At 39.2% G+C, this 20,327-nt stretch overlaps 2 protein-coding genes and 1 long non-coding RNA gene across 16 annotated transcripts; 2 read left to right on the top strand and 1 right to left on the bottom strand.

The window, feature by feature from the left end:
- The first annotated feature begins 1,182 nt into the window (after positions 1 to 1,182).
- On the top strand, positions 1,183 to 2,561 carry Pqbp1 (poly-glutamine tract binding protein 1). The gene is made up of 6 exons (XM_078183458.1): positions 1,183 to 1,258; positions 1,416 to 1,525; positions 1,606 to 1,781; positions 1,856 to 2,036; positions 2,111 to 2,274; positions 2,369 to 2,561. The coding sequence occupies exons 1-6, from the start codon at positions 1,189 to 1,191 to the stop codon at positions 2,559 to 2,561; spliced, it is 894 nt and encodes a 297-aa protein (XP_078039584.1). The 5' UTR covers positions 1,183 to 1,188.
- Positions 2,562 to 2,846: 285 nt separating this feature from the next.
- On the bottom strand, positions 2,847 to 4,332 carry LOC144471426 (uncharacterized). The gene is made up of 4 exons (XR_013494275.1): positions 4,080 to 4,332; positions 3,527 to 3,870; positions 3,083 to 3,310; positions 2,847 to 2,986 (listed from the first exon to the last, which is right to left on the bottom strand). It is a non-coding gene; the product is annotated as an uncharacterized LOC144471426 (long non-coding RNA).
- Positions 3,775 to 18,327, top strand: Trpm (transient receptor potential cation channel, subfamily M). 14 transcript variants are annotated; one of them, XM_078183413.1, is made up of 22 exons: positions 3,865 to 4,087; positions 4,699 to 4,861; positions 5,201 to 5,302; positions 5,416 to 5,498; positions 5,954 to 6,010; positions 6,792 to 6,978; positions 7,061 to 7,274; positions 7,343 to 7,502; positions 7,577 to 7,713; positions 7,791 to 7,947; positions 8,030 to 8,192; positions 8,267 to 8,575; positions 8,660 to 9,206; positions 9,267 to 9,532; positions 9,623 to 9,790; positions 10,587 to 10,646; positions 10,743 to 10,790; positions 12,064 to 12,276; positions 12,353 to 12,701; positions 12,791 to 12,936; positions 13,020 to 13,610; positions 13,713 to 18,327. In XM_078183413.1, the coding sequence occupies exons 3-22, from the start codon at positions 5,240 to 5,242 to the stop codon at positions 15,045 to 15,047; spliced, it is 5,253 nt and encodes a 1,750-aa protein (XP_078039539.1). In that variant the 5' UTR covers positions 3,865 to 4,087; positions 4,699 to 4,861; positions 5,201 to 5,239; the 3' UTR covers positions 15,048 to 18,327. The 14 variants fall into 14 exon arrangements, with proteins under 14 accessions (XP_078039540.1, XP_078039539.1, XP_078039541.1 ...); XM_078183414.1 differs by having other exon boundaries at positions 3,775 to 3,895; positions 4,699 to 5,302; XM_078183415.1 differs by lacking the exon at positions 5,201 to 5,302.
- Positions 18,328 to 20,327: the final 2,000 nt, after the last annotated feature.

Raw genomic sequence — 20,327 nt, 5'->3', positions numbered from 1 at the left:
CAGAGAGACGCGCAAAATTTGTTCGCGACCAAAAACTATTGACCAGACATTCTCTTCGGCCGCGTGTCCCGTTTATAATTGTCTTGCGGGCAGGATTCTTGAACAGAAGAAAAGAGTATTTTCTTGGCTGTTCCGAATTTGTATCGGATTTCTAAACAAAAAAAAGAAAAAGGAAACTCGCGACGATCGAGAACTTGCTGAAAATTATCGCGATATAAACAAGACACTTCCTATATTCTATATTCTATATTCTATGTCACATATTATATATTGTATATTGTATACACACTACTTATAGACGGGTCAACGAGTTCAGAGATTATTCGAGATTTCCGAATAAAGGTAAGGAAGAGGGAAAAAGCGGTTTCGATTGATCGGCGTCTTACGTGTATACGATCGTATCTGTCCTCTGTAGAAATGCCTTATTGTCACGTGCCTCGATTAACAATTAAACTGTTCACCTGCTTACCAATTACTTGTTAGTGTACGTAACGAAATATGTACGTGTAATATCGCGTTATTCTTTGTACTGCTCTTGTAAATATATTCTGTACGATTACTGTCACTGAGTGTCCTCTGTGAAATGTGATTATGTCACGCGATTTCAACTTGATTACCTTGTACACGTGTCCCCCGCCTTCCGTTTCCATAAATGAATCAAATTTTATTTTCTCGAATATCGAGACAACTCGACATATAACCTAATAATCGAATTTTTGATTGAAATTATTATTTTCCTCGTAAATTTGTCATTAATTTGTCAATCTTTATCTCTTCCGACACTCTGCCTGTTCTACTGCATTAAATTCTACGAAATTGCACACGATAATGTTGCCGCTGTGCTTTCGCAAGAAAGCAAGTTCCATTAATAAGTAACAAATCAATCCTTATAAAAATTAATCGACACGATTGAACTTTAACACTTCATTACGAACATTTAAATATTCAAATTTGAAATGTCGACTCGAACTCGATTCAGATTCGATTATCGAATGACTTCGATCAATGTTTGGCGCGATTTTCGACAAACGTCAGAGTATTTCAGTTCACTTGTAAACGACGGGTTTGTTTTTTCGAATCGTTCGTGAAACACGAAGCAAATGATTTGTTATTGTCATATGTTGTTGGTTGCATAGTTATATTTATAAAGAGAACGGAGTAAAATATATAATTATTCGATAGAGTAAAATGCCGCTTCCAGCTGCTCTTGCCGCGCGACTTGCGAAAAGAGGACTGATCTCTGGTTCAGAGAAACACGGTGTGTACGAATAGAAATTCTGCAGCGTTTCTTAATTTACATTCATTGTTCGCCATGATTTCCATTATTTTTTTAGAATTTTTTAGAAATTTTAAGAAGTTTGATCTACGTATGTTTTGGTAAACATAACCTTAGTTGCGGCGGAATTCATTTTCAGAATTGTCGAAGAAAGAAGCTAAGAAAAGGGTTCACGAAGAAGTAATTGCGGAAGATTACGATAGTACAAAAGATGATATCAGTCAAATTGATATTTCTCAAAAATTTATGGCAAGTATTATCGTTAACCTATCGACCATTAAAAACGTATAACAAGGATTCTAGTTAGCACATTGAAATTTTGATTCTAGGGTTACAGTGGTTGCCCAAACAAATATAATATTTATCACGACTGCACAAAAAAGTGCAAGGAGTTGTGGAGCCTCGGACATGTTCAACCCTCTGACAAGTATTTGAAGAAACAGATGAGGCTCATACAAAAGTATCCTTTACCAGAGACTTGGAAAGCCGTCTATGACCCTGGCTGGTTATTATCGACAGTACATATATAAACGTCTTTCCTCCATTTATATTAAACTAACGTTTATATTTAATAAATAGTGCCCAGCACTACTACTGGGACTGGTCGTCAGATTTAGTAGCTTGGTTACCACCGGGTCATCCAAAATGTCAAATATCGCAACCAGCTTCTCAATTAAGGGAGGAATTACATCTGAAGGCAGCCGAACAGGACGATAATTTATCTAGTGACGATAGCGGCAGTGATCAAGAACAAGCTGAAGTCAGTAATCCATTTGAATAATTAGTAATTCAAATATTAAGAATATCTGAATAATATTAATACTATGAATCCAGGTAGACGAACCGGAGTCTAAGAAGGAGAGGAAAATAGAGAACAGATCGAAATACAAACCAGGAGAAAACAAAAGGAATCAAAGATTGGAAAGGAGCGATAGTAAGGATAAAAAGGATCGTACTCTGGACCCCATGGATCCAGCTTCTTACAGCGATATTCCACGGTATCGAATCAAATTTTGTGTAGCAATGTTGAAGTTTTCAAGTTCTGTACTTAGAAAAATGATATATTTTATTAAATTTTTGGTAACTTTTCAGGGGTAAGTGGTCAGACGGTTTAGCAAGGCATAACGAAGCTAAAACGGGCGCCGATACAACAGCCTCGGGCCCGCTTTACCAAATGCGACCATATCCTAGTCCAGGCGCAGTACTTAGATCGAATAGGGCCAGCAAACCGGAATCAGAATCGACTAACAAGCCCAAAGTGTCAGGTCCCGAGAAACCAGAATAAAATATCAAACTGTTTTCTATATACGATTTATTATACTAACTTTCGATTAAATTCACCATAAATTATAAAAATTACGGCACAGTTGGACGTAATCACTAGACTGCTGATTTTTATTTAAAATAAGAATTACATACATTAATTGCAAGATGTAGAAGTATCAAAAAAGTTCGTTACTTTTCTTGATAATTTCAATGAGTTGAAAGTAATACAACAGTGTTTTTATATTTTTGAAATGTTTTTTCCATTTCGCAATTGACCTACTCGGTTTTAATAAAGATACGTAAAATCCACAATCTATCAATCGTTAACCGATTACAAAAGGTAATTAAAGGAATCCGTGGCAAAACGAGCTTTCTATTGATTTTGAATTTTCGCGGACTTTTATACTTCCGGGGTGATGATCTCGTGATTACACAGGAGCGTAACTAGAATAAAAAATAGACGATATGTTCGATGTAGACGTAAATCCATTCTAATAATACCAGAGATGGAGTCTACTAATCTGCTCTGTATCTACTTACCAGAGATAAGTAGACTCATCCCATCTTCGATCATACGTATGTATGTATGTAGAGCATACGAGACAACAGGTAGGTGATTGACTATGTATACAAGTGGCGTAAGAGCGTTGCGAAGGCGGTGTAATTAAAAATAATGAAAAACACAAGAAACTCTAGTTTTTTACCGAAACCAAGAAATATTAAAGTATTCTTTGAAAATTTTTCTAATAATCTTGTCCGATTCCCTCTCTGTTAATTAAATAAATATGTAAATAATTTAAATTTTGAACGTGTATATACGTAAAATTCGTCTGATATTTGAAACGAGAAAAATCGTCGATTTGAGCGTAACTGATTGAAAAAGAGTGCTTGAATTCGTGCAATACTCATATTAAAAGAAAAATGGATATATATATAGCATATATATATATATAAATGTATGTATGTAATGTAGTATATACGTACATATACATATATTTATTTATTTATTTATGTAACTGCATCTTCTCTTTAGAATCGATGTTGATGGACATATCGAGGTTTTCGACGTTCGAATTGAACATCGCAGTTGATACCACTGTGCCGATATAAATTCGAGTCAATGCCGGAGTTAACCTTGTTCTTGGCCTAGTTTGTCGGTAACGATGCAGGGGAGCGAGCTCGATATTTCCAAGGGATGATACACGGATAATGGAAGAAATTCTCGGCGCGGGGCAGTTCTGCGTTCTGCATACGTCGTTTTTCTCCAGTTCCGTCGAAACAGTTTCACGTTCGTTGATCTGGTTTCGATTAAATGGTGCGACGTCCAGCTACGGAAAAATGCGTTCCTCATGTGTAAATATCCTATAATGTAATGCTAATTGAACGACGCGTTCAAAGATTCCGAGAATTGTGGGAGACGTCGATTATCGCAAACGGACACGAGCGTAATTTTTTTCTGTGTCCGTGTAGTACATAATTAAAGCGCAGTAAATGCAATCACTTAAGACATAAATTGTATCTGAAAGTTCTTAAGTACTTCTCAAGGTATGTATGTGCTCCAATTATCGTTTCGTGTCCGTTCCAAGCGGTTGTAACATATATTTGATATTAGTTTCCCTATTTTGTCTATTGTTTCATACTCAAATCCTAAACCCTTCTACATTTTCTATCGAACGTAGAGGACATTACTTTTCCAGGTTAGCTCGCAAGCACATGACAGTAACCATCATTTTTCCCGCCGATTTTCGAAACTTTAGAATCCCGACGTTCGTTGAAACATTGCACAATCGCGAATATTTTGACAGTCGTATATTTAAATTTGAATATCACCGGCTCTAGGAAAGCCTCGAGTACTTTTCAGTGACAAGATAACAGTTCAGACAACGCAGTAATTCTATCATCTGTTCCAAATGATTTATCGGGTACTGTGATACGAACTGAACGTTTCAGTTTCGGTGGAAACGATTTATTTGTTAAAATCGAAGAAATTTCATAGCATCTGAGTTTAATCTAATATTTTGTCAATTCAAGATCTTTCTTGAGAAACGATTAGTCGATGAAAATAATTTTAATCAAGTACTATGCAACTAAAACTTTTTAGTTGTATACTAATAAAAAGCTGTTTTTACATCTGAGATTTTTGTTGATCTTTTCAGATAAGTTTCATGCATTCCTACCAACACGTGTATTTATTGGTAGAATTTATCAGAAACTAATTTGGAACATTAGTTAGTTATTTGATCAGGCACAAAACATATACCAATATCATTCATGCAGTTCTATGTAGATATGATAGATAAAAGTAAAAGTTGCCGTGGGGTGAGTACAACAAGGATGTTATTTTACACAGAAATATTTGAATTCCATGCTTTTTGCCTTTCTTTCGAAGTAAGCGAAATATGATTTACTTTAAAAACCATTGAAAGAATTATGTATCAAAATGAATGGAAACTATGAAAGTGTATTTCCCTTATCTGAGTCAATTATCTTATCTCTATTGCATACAAGCTTGTTTGAGCTTCATGTTAAACGTTTAGTTCTACCATGAATACAATCTACTTAAGGTGAACCTTTATTTCCAATTAATTGAAATGTTACCTTGCGTTATATTTATTTATATTGATTTCTGTTTTGTTTTGTTTAATATTCTTTTTTTAGTTAGTGTATTGGTTAATGTTAAGGTGAATACATTTAAAAATGGCAATTGGAAGTATTATCTGTGGAGCCAATACTCCCAGAATCAAGAGAAAAAAGGCAAAGGTACATTGCGTTTCATTTTCATTATATCCAGCTTGAAATATTACACGAAATCATTTCTTGTGCACATTTGCTAGTACCTATCAACATTAATTAGTTACATTTACTTTTTACAGGCTACTGAACGTAGTTGGATAGAAGCAACCTTTCAAAAAAGAGAATGCTCAAAATTTATACCAAGTGCTAAGGATGAGCACAGGTACAGTATATATTTATTTACATGTCTACTAGTGAGATTAAAGCTCTGTCTATGGATAAAACTTAAAGTTTAAGTTACAGAAACTTTATCATCCATTCAATTGTCATATATTAATTGTCGCGTTTTGTTCAGCTTGAAGTAACAACGTTGCGTTAATTGACATTTGTACGTGTCTTTATTATACTGTCCTGTGAGGTGAATGATTTACAGATATTTCCTTTTCTCGCGAATATAACAATATTTTTGCAGAGGCAATATGAGAACAGTTATTATATTTACATATTTAAGTTAATTACAGGTTAACTTCTCATCCTGTTTTATTTCTTTTTGAATTTTTACAACAGCTGAATACAATATTATATATTTATTTACACAGTGTTTCAGGTTATTGCTAATACATTTTCTTATGTTCATTTACTTTTCATTTACTTTTCTTTCTTTCATTCCATTTATAGGTTTTTGCGAGTACAGGGAGATAAGATTGGAGAATATGATGTGATCACCAGTTCCAGGTGAGACTTCATTAGGCATTCGGCCGCGACTTACAATTATGTTTTTGTTATCTTTCTCTTTTCTTTTTTTCTTTTATTAAATAGACACTACGAACGGGAATATTTAATATTGCTTCTGCAAATATATCATATCTATGAAAGAGTATGGTATGCATTTTTATATATTCAAATAATTAACAGATTGTTACTTATTTTACGTGCATAGCGTTCTCAATTGCAATAGTCTCAGTGCCAAGAACATTTCAAACACCTTTTGATAAAAAGAATCTCATTGTAAATGTTTTTAATAGTCCATCAACATAATTTTGCTTATAAAATATTCATTTATGTTAAATTTTCTTTATTGCTTTGAAACAAAGCGCCTGTTTTGAACATGCAATTGCAATTACATTCATTGATTCATCTATACATAGCATCATGCTTAATGGGATTTAACATTGATTAAATCATTTCAATGAATTTAAATAATTAATACTCAACATTATTGTCCTCAAGCCATGATGCATTTACAAATTTCTTCATGCAGCAAGAAAACACAAACCTTGTATTGTACAGCAGTATGCTATTCTATTGTGCTGACAAAGTGAACAGCTGTGACAAGGGGCAACTGCATGCAGAAAATATTATATTTCAATTGTTAAATTCTGTTTGCTTTTATGGTGTATTAAAAGCTTGACTTTAATTCGGAAGATAAGACATTGAATTCACTTGTGCCCAAGTACGCTTGATCTCTTATTTACAGCCATAACTAACAACATTAACGCACGCTTAATTATTGTAGATGTTGCTGCGGCCATTCTTATACGCACCACTGTGGAACTGGCGCAGATATCAAAAGCCACACCGCTAGCAATACCAAAGAGAAAGATCGGGAGCAGTGGTCTCCTGGTAAAAACACGCGACCAGTTCCAACCGATGCTTATGGCACAATCGAGTTTCAAGGTGGGCCGCATCCAACAAAAGCGCAGGTCAATTACTCACTATTATTCATTGTATTTCAATGGTACAAATAGGACGCATTATTAACGTTAATTAATATGTATCCCGTAGTACGTCAGATTAGCGCATGATACAAGACCGGAGCCAATAGTGCAGTTACTGTGTAGAGAATGGAACTTGGGACTACCAAAGTTACTCATCACCGTACACGGTGGTCGTTCTAACTTTGACTTACAATCCAGCTTGAAGAAAGTCTTACGAAAAGGCTTGCTGAAGGCTGCGAAGACAACTGGTGCATGGATATTCACTGGAGGGACAAATACAGGTTGGTTGCGTAATCTCCTTTTATTTTAATGTCACGATCGAATTGGAATCTCAATGAGAAATCAACAGGTGTTACGAGGCAAGTAGGCGATGCACTACTTTTAGAAAAGTCCCAAAGGCAAGGACGCGTTGTGAGCATAGGTATAGCACCATGGGGAATTTTAGACAAAAGCCACGAACTCGTGAGCCGCGGAGGAGAAGTTTCATACGATTGTCTTTCATCTCCCTGGTGAGAAAAAATTCTAAGTAAATGCTGCTGTATTATTCGCTTGTCTCATTTGCTGATTCAGATAAATTTCTTAGGTCGAAATATGCGGTTCTAAACAATCGACACGCATATTTTTTATTGGTAGACAACGGTACTGGCGGTCGTTACGGTGCAGAGATTGTATTGCGCAGAAAACTAGAAAAATACATTTCGAATTTGAAGCTGCAGCCATGTGAGCGTCACCTTTTCAGTTTCACAGCCTTTTCCGACGATTTCTGTACGTCCCAAGAAATATATATTTTGTTGTAGATACGCACAGTAGTATTCCTGTCGTGGCGTTGGTCATCGAGGGAGGAACAAACACGATACGCTCAGTTTTAGAATACGTCACAGATGATCCTCCGGTACCTGTAGTAGTTTGCGATGGCTCGGGTCGTGCAGCCGATCTTATTGCTTTTATGCATAAGTAATATTTAGTTTTTCAATAAACTATGTAGAGACTAGAGTCTAAATATCGACGAAGCGTATGTAATATAAGCGTCGTTTAGGTATGCCTCGGAGGGAGATGCGGATGGGGGAGAAAGCGAGGGATTATTAGAGAGTATGAGAAAGCAAGTTTTGGGCACAATCGAGCGTACCTTTAAAGTTTCCTCCGAACAAGCATGCCAACTGTATTCTGAACTTTTGCAATGTACGCGTAAGAAACACTTGGTAAGTCTAAACAACTTGTTCGATGCAATACGTATCTACATTTGAAATCGAGACACGATTTGGTTTGTTTGTAGATAACGGTGTTCAGGATAACACAAGATCGACCCCAGGAGCTCGACCAAACTATCTTGACGGCTTTGTTCAAGTCTAAACAGCTATCTCCAGCAGAACAGTTGTCTTTATCGTTGATATGGAATAGAGTAGACATAGCGCGCAGCGAAATATTCGTTTATGGACAGAAATGGCCACCGGGCGCGCTGGAACAAGCGATGATGCAAGCTTTGCAACATGATAGAATCGATTTTGTGAAACTTCTTCTGGAGAATGGTGTCTCTATGCGGAAATTTCTATCGATACCTCGGCTCGAGGAACTGTACAATACTGTAAGTTTAAAGACTTCTACTGAATCGACTTGATCAAAGTTTCTCACAGCGTTTTTAATCGTCAAAGAAATTTTCTCGTTTTAGAAAGAGGGTCCGACAAACACGCTTGGCTATATTCTGCGCGACGTGAGACCGAATATTCCTCGTGGTTATATGTATACGCTCCACGACATTGGCTTGGTGATCAACAAATTGATGGGCGGAGCGTACCGTTCTCAGTATACTCGCAGAAGGTTTCGGGTGATTTATACCAAAGTAATGAAGAGATCGGGAGCTCATCAGCAACACATGCACCGAAACAGTTGCGCCTGGGGGAGCGCTGCTCGTTATTATTCGGGTTCGAGCAACAAACAGGAAAGTTCAACGATAAGTCTGCTAGCGGAGACTTTGCCGGCGAATCGCGACACTCCGCTTTTCGATTATCCTTTTAACGAGCTACTGATTTGGGCTGTACTGACGAAACGCCAGCAAATGGCGTTACTGATGTGGCAACACGGAGAAGAAGCATTGGCGAAAGCGCTTGTAGCTCTGAAATTGTACAAAGCCATGGCGCACGAAGCTGCCGAGGACGACCTCGAGACAGAAATCTACGACGAGTTGCGAAGCTGTGGAAAAGAATTTGAAAATATAGGTAAGAGCTTGTCTGGTAGAACTTTACGGGGCGTGCAAGGTATTAACGATGATATTATAGGATTAAATGAAAACCCAACCACGTATTATACGAAACATAAGTTTCTATTCACAGCGTTGGAATTATTGGACTATTGTTATCGCCAAGATGACGATCAAACGCAACAACTATTAACTTCCGAACTGCAAAACTGGTCTGGTCAGACCTGTCTCTCTTTGGCAGTTACAGCGAATCATCGACCACTTTTAGCTCATCCATGCAGTCAAATTATCTTGGCAGATCTGTGGATGGGCGGTCTTCGGACAAGAAAAAATACAAATTTGAAGGTAATTCTAGACCACTTTCGGCGCATCTTCGACGTAGACGCATTATAGTATACAATTTTTGGGACTGATTGAAATTTCATTCTTATCCAGGTTGTTCTGGGTCTCTTATGTCCCTTGTACATAACTCGTTTGGAATTCAAAAGTCGTGAAGAGCTGCAACTGATGCCGCAGACTCAAGAAGAACATTTGATCGCTCTCGAGGATGAGAAAGAAGATAGCGACTCTGAGCACGGCGTGCCAACTGGTCCAGATGTCGAGGTAGTCGTCCTTAACAACGCCTAGTTGAAATATATTAAACTATTCTAGAAATATTTGGAAGGGAAAACTGTTCGAAGCTCTTGACTCACAAACAAATCGACTCGTAACATTCTATAGAATACCAAATAGTAAATGTGGTAATTAATATTGTATAATAATTAATTAATTCATACAATCTGCCAGTGCTTTTGTTATAATTCATAACTCATTCCATGCTGCAGTTATTAATTTATTTTGAAGGCATACTGACAACCATTGCTTTATTCATTTATTTACTTGGTAATTAATTAATTTATTTATTTATTCATTCGTTTTTGCAATAATAGCTTCCAAAGTTACAAGATAAAATTAAAAATACTCATTACACTTTAATTGTTGATAGAAATTGCTTAGTATATAAAACTGTATTTGCAAGAAATAGATAGACATGGTTGCTGGTTTTGAACTGTGTGGTGTGATAGAGTTACATGAAAACGTATACACGTTAGATTCTCTTAATAATATTCAAAATTTTGGACCAGTATAGAATGTTGTTATTTTAGTTGATGATTTTTGTTTCATATATGTGCGTGAAAGGTGTCACAGTTACATTTTTTTAGCGTTGGAAGTACACAGTTTAATTGTTATTTGCGTGAATGCGTGTATTCCAATGGTTTGTTTGATGAGGGTGTTACATGCTTATTGGTCGGCCAGTGTTCAATGGTATAAAGTATAAAGTATCAATCAATGTTAGAGGTATCGATATGTGTTTTGTGATTCATAGACTATGTGGGTATGCGTATGAATTGTTTTTTAGAAACGTCAGCGCAGGAGCCTGAGCGTACGCAACAAATCCAGCAGCCAACAAGGCGCTAAGGTATAATCTATAATGGCCTGAAACACAATGACTCTCTATGACCAATAAGTTCACACTTTCCGGTGCACTTTTCAACTATCTCTCTTTTGTTGTTAGTTATCGACAAGGAAAACTTCTGTTTATTCAGTATCGGAATCCGTACCGGTGAGGATGATACCTAATGTTATTATCGTAAACGCATATCGTGCTGTATTATAAATAACTTAAAATCATTTTATGTCGACGAGGTACCTGCATTGTACAGTACATATTGTATTAATGTCATATAATATAATATCGCAGCATTATATTATAGTTAATATCTTACGTTGAATATCGGTATCACTCCACCAAGTTAATGTTTACGATTCGATTAACATCCGAATTTGCAGCAATTCCCCGTTAATCGATAACTACTTTGGCCAACCGTACGACGTTTGTCGGGAATCGTTTATTATGATACATTTATTAATAATTTCTATCGTGAAACATTATTTTTTATTCGACATGCATATTGACACAATATGTGTTAATAATAGAAAATAATATTTTCTACCGCGATTCGAGTTGCCATCGAAACAGTTTAATATGAGAAATCGTTATCGATCAAAAGGAAAATAAAAGGGAAACTGCGTCTGTCCTTTATAATCTAATGGTTCCCCCCTCACTTACTAAAATGCACTAATCATGTATATTCTGGGCAGTCATGATTCTTGACACGAATTGCACCTTGTTCATCGCTTTCTATTTTTATTGTCACCCAATCCATTAGCTTCTTTAATGTTTTTGCTGCGATTCAGTTGCCAGTTTAGATTGCAGAATTGCTAAGTTTCCTGTTGTCATTCTATACACGAGCTGTTATCAAAAAGAAAAAAGACTATCTAAAATCTTCTCCAATACAGAGAAGTGACCCAAAATGCCGTTAAATGTTATCTAGTTGTTTCTTTTTAACAGCACCTCGTACACATCTAGCTCTTTGAGAATCATATTCTCTCTCATTCACTTACATTTTCTCACATTCTTTCAAGAATAAAATCTCTATTATTTAGAAGACAAAGCATTTAAACGATCCGCATACATTTCCATAGATACTACATAAAAGTCGCGTACCTATAATTCTCTGTTTCCCACTTTCTTCCAGAGTGTTCCGAGACGTTATAGAAATACTTTTGTTTCGTCGTTTGCTTTTTACGTACGATGTATTACCATGCGTTACTATGTGTTATCATGTATTACCAGACTTGTCTCCCTTAATTGGTTTGTCCGCAATGTCCTTAATATAATTCGTTTCCGAGAATGGTCAAGAATTAGTCAAGATAATTCTTAATATCTCTTCGATACTTGTAAATCCCCTGTTATCTATGTTTATATGTTCTGTACGACCAGCAGAAAATTTGTCCGTGCCTTTTAATTCTAAAACTGCATCTTCTTCATTTAGGCTTTAATCAGCAACGAACACACCACAACGGTAGTAAAGGACACAATCGTCCAGGAAAACGGGAAAGTATTGACTGACAACGACGATATTATTCATCGTTCTTACGGCATTCATTCCGACTACTATGATATAAAGAATAGCAGGCCGCTACGACTGAGGAAGAAGCTGTATGAATTTTATACAGCTCCCATAACTAAATTTTGGGCAAATGCTGTAAGTGCTGTTACCGCTGTATCCTCACTATATTTTGATTGCCGTAACCGAATGCTGTGTATTCTCTTTGTCGCAGATAGCGTATGTAATATTTCTCGTCCTGTTCTCTTATTCAATCCTCATACACATGGAGCACCATCCGTCATTGGCAGAGATTTACGCGATCGCCTACATTTGCACGCTTGGTTGTGAGAAAGTACGGGAGATTGCAACGTCGGAACCAGCCACGCTCTCCCATAAATTTAGCGTGTGGGCATGGAACATGTGGAATCCCTGCGACGCGGCTGCCATCATATTTTTCCAAATTGGCTTAGCCTTGCGCTTAAGACATTCCACTCTCGACGTCGGCCGTGTCATTTACTGCGTTGACTGTATTTATTGGTACTTGCGGATACTTAATATTCTCGGCGTGAACAAGTATTTCGGTAGTATATCTCGCCTTCTTACCGTACCGTGGCGCTTGGATATAATGCTATGTATATACGTGTATGCGTTTTTCTGTTTTCTTGTTTAGGTCCTCTGGTCACCATGATGGGGAAAATGGTGAAAAACATGATATACTTTGTGGTGTTGTTATTGGTCGTGTTGATGAGCTTCGGAGTAACGCGGCAGGCTATTTTGAATCCCAACGCCGAGCCAAAATTAAAAATCATTCGAGATGTGCGTACTTCTTATCGATTACCTATTGAACAATTGGCTCGACATTAGTACGACTATTTATCACGTTTCGTATGATCACGTAGATATTCATGGAGCCGTACTTTATGTTGTACGGGGAAGTGTACGCGGACAACATTGATCCAGACTGCGGGGACGAGCCGGGAATGATACCGTGTCTTCCAGGGCGGTGGATCACGCCTGCTGTAATGTCGATTTATCTGTTAATCGCAAACATATTGATGATAAATCTACTGATCGCGGTCTTTAATAATATTTTCAATGAGGTAAACGCGGTGGCGCACCAAGTATGGATGTTCCAACGTTTTACTGTTGTCATGGAGTACGAACAGAAACCAGTTTTACCTCCCCCGCTCATTGTAGTTTCTCACATATATCTGCTGGTGAAATATTTGCTGCGATATGTGACACAAGGAAAAGCGAGTACGGGTGAAACATACGACAACGGACTTAAGTTGTTCCTAGAAGCCGACGACATGCAGCGCCTCTACGATTTCGAAGAGGACTGCGTCGAGGGATACTTTCGCGAACAAGAGCTCAAACTTCAAATGTCCACCGAGGAGCGCGTCAAGATAACGACCGAGAGGGTGGAGAACATGCATCAGAAAATAGAGGATATCGATAAGAAAGAGCATACTCAGAACGCTTCGCTTCAGGTAACGAACATCGTTTCAGCACTAAAATTGTATAAATGCCGTTTAGGTACTGTTTAAACTTGTACGATACATTCCAGTATACGTTGTTTCGTTTATTCGTAGACCGTAGAATTCCGCATCCGTAAGCTGGAGGAGCTGAATGAGCAGACATTGGCACATCTTGGAGTGATCCATCGTTTCATGGCAACGCACATGCCCAACATCGAAACGATATCCAGCTTCGACTCGGAAGGTCGTCAGCGTAGAGTTTCAGAGCGATCAGAGCGATCGGAGGTACTGTCGGAGACCGATTCCCACACGCAGCTACCCACCATAACAGCGAAACGCAAGAGATTGGTTCGATCGTTGACCGACGGGACGTTTCTCAGCATCGGTCCGCCGATAGACGACGAGCTACTGAAGCACTCGGAGATGACTACATCTCGCGAGAATCTCAGTAGAAACGATTCTTCCGTGAGCGGTGACGGCAACATGGGACAGGAGGACTTGAAGACGACCACGAGTCTTGAGACCGAAGTTAGCAAAGGAGACAGCGGGGGAAACGTTTTGAAGAAAGACGCTTTTTCACAGTCCGATAGCAGAGAAGCCAGCGGCGAGCAGAGCAGAGAGGCCAGCGGGGAGCAGAGTAGAGATCAGAGCAGGGACCAAAGCCGAGATATCAGTAGTAGAGAGCCTAGCTCGGATCCCAGCAGACAAACCAGTAGGGAAACGAGCAGAGATGCGACCAGCAAAGAGCCGAGCAGAGAAGCGAGCAGCGAAGCTCCGGCCTCGGAGCCGGCTAGACAGGACTCGGTGGAGCGTCCGACAAGGCAGAACAGTAGAACGCGCTCAGAATCGGACGAGGTGATCATCCTTCCTTCTGGTATCGCCAGAGGCGTCACTTGGGCGGAACCGCGAGTCGCGATGATACCGTCGGTGTCTTCGAGCAGCAGCACCCAGAGGTCCATTCTGTTGGCTATGCGGGCAGAATATACAAGCATAACAGACGAATTAGAGAGCTACTGTGGCCTACTCAGCCCACCTAGAACACCACCTATCTCGCCACCGCCGTCCAGAGTCAGGCATCATTCGGAAATGTCGAACGCGGAAAGGGCCTGGCAAATCGAGAACGAGCATTTGCGCGACGCTGAGGAATGCGATTACCAGCAAATGGAGGATTTGATTCAGAGGAGGTACATCGGAGACGATGACGAGACCTTGCATACTTCCGATGAGGCGAGCGGCGGCCCGTTTTTCATATCGAACGAGCACAGGCACCAGCTCCGTCGGGCATCTGCCATCGACGAGGAGTCTCGGAGACCACCGCCCACTATCAGCGTTACCAGAGAAATCGAACAAACGCTTTCTCGACCGCCCATCCGCGAACCCGAGAACTCTGATCCTAACGACAAAAATCTGAGCACCGTACCTGCTCCGGCTTCGGAGACTATGTGCTAACTTGTCGACTGCTATACAAATTTCGGAATCGTAGCGTTCCCTCTGTAACCGTAATGTTCTCGTAACGTTTCCAACTTGATCGCGTCACGACTATCACGGGATACCGAAAACGGACATGCTCAGCTACGGAGGTAATGATGTATACAATACGCGCGAAGGTATCCTTGCTTGGTTCTGCTTGCGATCGCCCATCGTTACTGCTCATCACTGGTCATCGTTCGACGCCAACAACAAATACTGCTGCCCACCCTTACGAAGATCACAAAAACGCGGGGACACAGTGGTTTCCATTTATCTGAAATAGTTTATTATCAGTTCGCACAGTTATACACGTATTGCTTTTTTTTTACATTGAATCTCGTTGAAAACTACAAAAAAAAAGAAAAGAAGAACGAACCAGAAAACAGTGCTTTATACGTCGAAGTTAAACAAATGAATCGAGTTACTGGTTATGTAGCAACAAATTCGATCTATTTTAATTGTTTTTAATTTTTATTCGATTATCTCGATTTTACTCGTTCGATTTTATTTCTATTGATATACATATCTTTTTACTCTTATGCGAATAGACCGATTCCATGTTTGTTCTTGATTTACTTGATAAATTGTGTCTAATCCATATGCATATCCATAGAAATATGCGTATACCGATAAGAAGGCTATTGTACTTTATAACGTTACAATTAATTCGGGTATACAGATGTTATATATACATTACGATGAGTTTCCCCTATTTGAAAACTTACCACATTTTCTATGTACAAAACGATTCGATGTTTTTATCGATTTTACAGACTATTGATCAACTTGTACAAAGCATTTTCAATTTTGACTTTTATGCACGTCGTATACAATTTTATCGATTATTTATTAACGCGCGACAAATGATTCTTGATGTAGAATGTAAACGGTACGATACGATACGCTTTCTCGAATACTCGAAGAAATTGGACTTAATGCTAATAATAACTAACGCTAATAATACCATACTCTGCGTATGCTATTGTTAGACCGCACTATAATACGGTATTCTTAACTGTGCAAAGTTTCTGCTCAGCTGTACACAAGTGCACCTACAATATTCCTGTACATAAACGTAACGTAATTGAGCAGCCAGTACGTACAAAATATAGAAAGTATTGATTGCGAGCGTACAAGTAGATGAATTTTCGCTATATGTATATTCGGATCAATCGATTTCTCGGCGAGAATAACGACAAACAACACCGCTTGCGCGTAAATTCACGAATTATCGGGAATTTTCGAAAAAGCGATTTGCGCGAATGCTCCGACTGCTATTCCGAGGAAAACTGATTTCGAAATTAACGAATCTGCTACCGTTCGATCAACTGCTGTTTATTGATAAGGACTTTGATCTTCGCTCTGTAGCAGTAACTCGGATTCCTTCCATTTTCTAGATCGTGTACTTTACAATTTTGTATATGTTGTGTATCTATGATGTGCGATCCGTTTCTACGGGGCGACAAACACGCAGAACCGTACTGGCTTTAGGTGAAATTTCATTCTAGCGGTGTACAGTAGATGTCCACTCGAAAGATTGTTTCCAATCAGTGTTTCAACGTGAATAGTTTACCGATGAGCGTTCGTTACAGAGACACGTGCGAATAGCGTACGCATTGATCGGACGTGCTAATAAATAAGCCGACGATTAAACAAATTTCGATGCGGATTTAACACCGAAGCATCGCCAATTCATTCGTTTCATCGAATTCAATTTTTATTGAAATACACGAAAACCGTCCTCCGATGAATTCGACCTCGTTTTCCACGTGTCGAACATTAAGGAGAAACTCGCCGAAATATTGTTAGATGTAACACGCTCGAACCGTACCACGTAAACTTCGTTGAATATTATGTGATTCGCACGTGGGCTAACAATGATCGTTCCTCGCGATGGAAATCGGTTTTACGGCGCTTACAGGGTAGCGTTCGATCTCGATACGGTCGTCTTCGTAATTCGACGACTTCGTTTCGATGAAATCCGATCGAGAACAGTCTGTAACGTGTTTCCTGTTCCTCTCGAGAATATCACACTGCGAATATAAAACAGAGCGAAACAACGTGACTCGCTTTCAACGCGCATAGAACGGAGATGCGTCGATCATCCATGAACGATTCGCACACGTGTACTATCGTTTCACTACTGCCGAACGTTTTTACGAATCTTTTGACAATGCAGAGGTGTAAACGAAACTATTTGTTCCGTGCAATTCTGTGTCGAGGTCTTCGCGAACGAACGTACGCGGAACTTCTTCAATCACAAATATTTTATTTTACACCCTGTATATTTAGGGCCTTATCCACGCACTACCTGCTGCGTCGAACACGGAATTCTACGGACCATAATAAAAGTGAACCATATCACGCGGATACGTTCCCCCAGAGAGAACAACGCCAAATCCGTGTTATAGTATCTACGATACGAAACAAAAAATAAAAGAAGAACAAACAGAGAAATAATAAAACGAACCGCGGATTTTAAGTGCTCGCGGAACTCTGTGAAAGACCGACTCTTCAAAACCAAAAGGGGTTTCACGAGACCCGCTGAGTTCTGTAAACTAATTTGTATTTCCGTAAACAATCCGCGGTCCTAACACCGAAGATTTAACATTTATTGTTCGTTGAATGTTAAGGATACGGCGCGTTTTTTGCTGGTAATTGATCGAATCGTCTACGAATGCCTAATTGTATAAAGATGTGTGTATAGTTCACTTAAATCTTAAGGAGGAAATGTTGCAGATGTATTTAAGACTGTCGAAAAAAAAGTAAAAACGATGCTTCATCGTGTCGCACGTATCGAAAGCGAGCTAACCGAATAATCTTGCTGTTGCGGTTTCGATCGTTCGATTTTCGCGACAAGGATCGCTCGATTATCGTCTTCGGGGCAAATTTAGATTGGATCCATTGCCGTAAAGCGTTTACCAACACGGGCAGCCGAACTGGATCCAATCGTATCAGGTTGAATAACCATTGGTATCGGTAGGATAACTTTTAGCAAAGTCGGTTAACACGCCGCAAATATCCACGTAGTATGATTAAATTTTAAACAACGAATCAAAATGATATACGCAAGGATGTTGGATAGCGTCGAAGGAAACAAACGACGGTTTCGTTTCGCAAAGTTGTACATTGATTGAGAGACTCGCGATACCGTTTCCGTGATACACCTCGCTTGATTAGAAATCCCATAAGTTGCGTCGTCGTTAGAACACGACTTGTCAATGAATAAAATCGGTTCTGCCTTGGAATCGTCGCTAAACTGTCGTTTGTGATTTTGTATCCATGACGATACAAACTGCGAAACTTGCTCAATGTTTGTCGTGTACGCGATCCGTTCAACCGGATGCGTCGAATCGGTGTAGAGAGCGTTGCGTCATATTTCTCGCGTATTTATCTTCTGTTTAGTCGAGTTTTGTGCGAACACGGGTGCCTGCGATAGAATCGCTTTTCAATTAACAGTCGAACCACAATGTTACGGCGTGTTTCGATTCGGTTACTTCCGGAATTCATTTGTTTCCCCGTTCGCTTGTCCTACGCATAAACGTTCGTAACAAGGAATTGCGACCGCCAAGCGGGCAGATACTATACTATTTACTATTTACCATTTACCATTTTTACTTCTTACGAACGCAATTTGCAACGTGCAAGCTGCGCGAAAAGTCAAACGTATGCACGCGCGCAAGTGACTCGAGTTACATTGTAAATTTCCGTTCTACGTCTGGAAGAATCTCGCACCCGCGTGGCCAGAGAATAAAGAAAGTCGGAGAGCGAGATGCTATTCGCCCTGTTCAATTTCGTTTCCCGCGAGGTTTTACCCGACGAGTCGAATTACGAAAGGTCGTTCGTGAAAGTAACCTTTTGAACTCGATTCTGTGACGATATTATTGACTGAAAGCAAAAGAAAGACGCACGCGTTTCGCTCGAGTACTTGTTTACATGTAATTTCCTCTCGAATTCTGCATCGCCGTGATTCTGTACATTCTGTAACCGCGACTGCTTTTGTAACACCGACTAAATGGGTGTCGCGGAAGCGCATACGTTCATCGAATATCTAACGTAGCTTTTCCACGACTCGATTTCTCCGGCGGTGATCACAGTTGCGCACGAAGCATTCGAACAGAGGCTAAAGGCAGAGCGCGCGTAATATCGTGTATCCGTCTATTATGTATGTATACGGAACAAATGTGCAGCGAGATGCGGAATATTATGGGCTCGCAAATTCTAGAAATATAACAAAATCAGCGTCGCTTGACATTGTTTCTTCGCATCGTCGAGAGAAAAAAAAATCATTGAGCGCGACCATTTAGCAAAAAACAAAATGTGCTTACGAACGTAATGTCTCTTTGAAACAATAAAAAGACAAAATTTGTATACATTATACATATGTATCTACAAGATATACACGGCGAGAAAAAAAACTATTCGTACATCGATTCTGGTTACATAATCAAAGTTTGCTTATTGTGTCGAAACAAGGGACAGAAAATCGCGTTGTTTGCGAACAGCTTCTGTATCCCGCTGTAACGTAGAGCGAGTCGAACTTTTATCGTGTATCTGTCGAAAAGCCGTGAGCGTTTCTGAAGTACCAGGTTATGTCAGGTTATGTACCAGGTGCTGGGACAGTGTAGCCCTAGAACCATTGTACCACGATTGTCGAGTAACATGAGAAATCTTAATATGCAAAGTAAAACAATAATTAGACAATAAAAAGGAATCGTAGAGTCTCGTCCGAGATTGTTCTTTCCGCGTAATCAATCATTCGTCGTAGGATAAGAAACGCTTGCGGATAGGTAACAGAGAAGATATCGAATCACGAGCGTACGCGATATCTGTTAGATTCTCTCGAATTTGCGAATGCTTTCTATACTGTAAATACACTCGTTTTTCACCGTTAACGATCGACGATGTCAATCCGCGATACAACATCGTCGCCAAATTCAATTGTTCGTTGCTTCGGCGTTTACGTTGCATAGCTAAAGCGCAGTCTATACTATAGTTTGAATCCTCGAGACATTTATAATTGTTCGAATCGTCCAAGTACGATTTATTTACTACACGAACGATTATTTATCCGAGGGAATAACGTACGTCGACGACGTATTGCGATTTTCATGATCGTACAAACTACCAAGTCTCATTGCTTAAAAGATAACTTTTTAATTGAATATATTATATATCGTACGTACGTACATATGTACATACATGCATACATAAATACGTACACGTATGTATGTATGCGTGTATGTATGTATAGTGTCA

Source organism: Augochlora pura, chromosome 6 (assembly GCF_028453695.1).
Source record: "Augochlora pura isolate Apur16 chromosome 6, APUR_v2.2.1, whole genome shotgun sequence".
In the NCBI taxonomy this organism is placed as follows: Eukaryota; Metazoa; Arthropoda; class Insecta; order Hymenoptera; family Halictidae; genus Augochlora; species Augochlora pura.
This window is presented reverse-complemented; position numbering and strand designations above follow the sequence as displayed.